This window comes from Austrofundulus limnaeus, unplaced genomic scaffold, assembly GCF_001266775.1.
Source record: "Austrofundulus limnaeus strain Quisiro unplaced genomic scaffold, Austrofundulus_limnaeus-1.0 Scaffold163, whole genome shotgun sequence".
Classification (NCBI taxonomy): Eukaryota; Metazoa; Chordata; class Actinopteri; order Cyprinodontiformes; family Rivulidae; genus Austrofundulus; species Austrofundulus limnaeus.
The window spans coordinates 1123303-1126264 of record NW_013952565.1 but is presented as its reverse complement, the minus strand read 5'-3'; the positions used below and the strand labels follow the sequence as shown (position 1 = coordinate 1126264).

General features: G+C 40.7%; 1 protein-coding gene across 1 annotated transcript in view; it reads right to left on the bottom strand.

Moving 5' to 3' along the window:
• The window catches only part of josd1 (Josephin domain containing 1), a 29076-nt gene that overhangs the window by 10899 nt on the left and 15215 nt on the right, over window positions 1–2962 (bottom strand). Inside the window, exon 2 of the mRNA XM_014017220.1 lies at window positions 827–1623. Within this exon, the coding sequence (XP_013872674.1) occupies window positions 827–1176 (350 nt within the window). The 5' untranslated portion in view covers window positions 1177–1623. The remainder of the gene's footprint in view (window positions 1–826; window positions 1624–2962) is intronic.

The following is a 2962-nucleotide window of genomic DNA, read 5'->3' as shown; positions in this document are numbered from 1 at the left end:
AGCATGTTGTTTTAGTATACATAACAATCAAAAAGAAAAAAAATTGTATATGTCCTCTGGACGGGTTCTTCTCTAATGAAACGTTTCGTCTCTCCTCCAAGAGACTTCTTCAGTCTGAGAGTTTCAGGCTAAATTCAGGCTTTTAAGCACTGCCTCCACTGCTTCCTGTATCAGTCACATGGAGGCAGGGCTTAAAAGCCTGAATTTAGCCTGAAACTCTCAGACTGAAGAAGTCTCTTGGAGGAGAGACGAAACGTTTCATTAGAGAAGAACCCGTCCAGAGGACCTATACAATTTTTTTCTTTTTGTTTTTAAAAAATATATATTTTTGTGTTGATAAGCCTGAGTGGTCTGTTGACTGACCTCTGTATTTGTTCAAACAAATGTTATGGGCAGGTTACAATATAAAAATGTTTGTCATAATCATGCCTTGTGATTATTTAACAGGAGTTTTCCTTTTAAACTGTAAGTGTATTTAATTTAGTTATAATATAAATACAATAAAAATTAAACAAAGATTTAGAATAATTATCATTTTGATCCATTCATTGTTATTGTCTGACTGGGCCTCGTGCCACTTTATGTTCAATAAATTGGGCCCCGAGGTCAAAAAGGTTAAGAACCCCTGGTTTACATCAAGCCTGCAAGCAGTGGAAGGTATTTTTGGTATTGGATTGATACCACCCCAACTTCTCAGCAATGTTTGTAGTTTGTAGTCTTAAACCAGCAATAGTTGGGGTCACATATCTCTGCTACTACAGGTTTAGTCAAAAGCATCTTATATCCAGCTGCTAACAGCTGCATGTTGATAAAGAGGCTTCCTCACCTTTGGTATATCTCCTGCAGGGTGTCCCGGGTGAATGCCGTCCCGTCCTGGAAGACGTTATTAAGTGCATGCAGTGCACAAAGCTCCCGCCGCTGCTTCTCATGATAAATGGCTGGAGGTGTCAGAGAACTCTGAAGAGGTGCTGGGAGGGTGAGAAAAGAAGAGGAAGAGTGGAGATCCTGCTGCCGCTGCTGAAGGTCCCTGGGATCTCTACACCTCTTCTCCTCTGCACCTACTTCTCCTCCTGCTGCTTTTTGCTTGCTGACCTTCCAGGGCATGCAGCCCAGCTCCTGCAAGCTGCCCCGGCCCTTCTCCTTCCACTCACCTGCAGGATATGGAGTACTCCCCATACCTCGCAACCAATTCCAGCTCCACTTCTACCTCCAAACTACCACCTTTAAGATGCTACATTGATATCAGAACAATCCTTCCCATGGCAAGTGCTCTCGCTGCTGTGTACACTCTCTGCACAGTAAATGAGCAAGGCCAGTTTTCTCAAAAAGAAAAAAAAATACCAGGAAAAAATTGTCGAATAAAAATTTACAGGTGCTCCAAAATATAAAAATAAAATTCTCCACAGCAATGTCATTAATCAAACTGTCGTCGCTCCCTTATTCCTTTCCACTTCCTCCATCCTCTGTTTGTGAGGCGTTAGGATGTTCAAACGATCACTGAGCCCGGAGTGCTGCAGGTCTTTCCATCACCGGACCTCTAACTCTGAAGCTTTCATTTTACAAAACTTTAATGCTGAGCAGAGGCGGACAAAAGATCAGGACCCTCCATAATTTCTTCATGATCTGAAATGGATGAAAATGTAGTCAAACAAAACTGTGTCACAGTTTCTTATTAGAACTTCTTATAACTTTTAAGTCTTAAAAGTACATCTTTAAGTTAAGGAATTAACCCCGGTTCTCTGAAACATGAGTGAGGTATCTCACTATGGGATATAGCAACTCCTGTATTGCCAGATAAGCTTAGTCGAAGAACAACAGATACGTCCCACATTTCTCCAGACATGGAGCCTACACCCAGAACTGTATGGGCCAGTGTGGGCATCTTAACATCCAGTCTATAGAACCTGGTGAAGGTGTTGCCCAGCAGTCAGCCTCACATACAGCGGTTAGACAATGAAAGTGAAACAGCTGTCATTTTAGTGTGGGAGGTTTCATGGTTAAATTAGACCAGCCTGGTGGTTAGTCTTCATTAATTACACATTGCACCAGTAAGAGCAGAGTGTGAAGGTTCAGTTAGCAGGGTAAGAACACAGTTTGGCTCAAAATATTACAATGCACACAACATTATGGGTGACATACCAGAGTTCAAGAGAACAAATTGTTGGTGCACGTCTTGCTGGAGCATCTGTGACCAAGACAGCAAGTCTTTGTGATGTTATCAAGAGCCACAGTATCCAGGATAATGTCAGCATACCACCAAGAAGGACCAACCACATCCAACAGGATTAACTGTGGAGCAACAGGAAGCTGTCTGAAAGGATGTTATGGTCTAAAACCAGCTGTTTCACTTTCATTGTCTAACCCCTGTATGTTCTCCACAGGTATACCCTGAAACAACGCCCAGGATGAGGCCAAACCATGAGTGGAACAAGACCGCAGACCTACAGGGGGTGCAAGGCCTCTGGTCTCATAATGGCTGTGTATTGGCAAGAATTTGGCGATAAAATACATATCATGACAGAGGGGACACGATACGATATATCCCGATAAATTTCGATACTGTAAGCAAGGCGATACATTGCAATTTTTTTGTCCAAAAATTCTATTAAATAAAAACCTCTTACTGGAAAAAAATGAAAAACCAAAATTCATTGTCTCAGAGAATTCTAATATTACAGACATACTTTTGATACATTTAGCTGTGTTCTGCTTTGTATGTGTTTATTTTATTTGTTTCATATTTCATCCATGTTTTCAATTATTAGACTAAATTTGCCAATAAATAGTTTGAAAATATACAGTATATTTGGCAGCTTTTAGTTTTTAATATTAATTTACTATAACAACATGATCACCCAACACTTAACAAAAGCCTTTATGTTGTCATAAAGTTCAGTAAACAGATGATATGAAGCTGCTGCACACAGAGTTTCTGGGATCAGCTGACCTGCATCCAGAACAT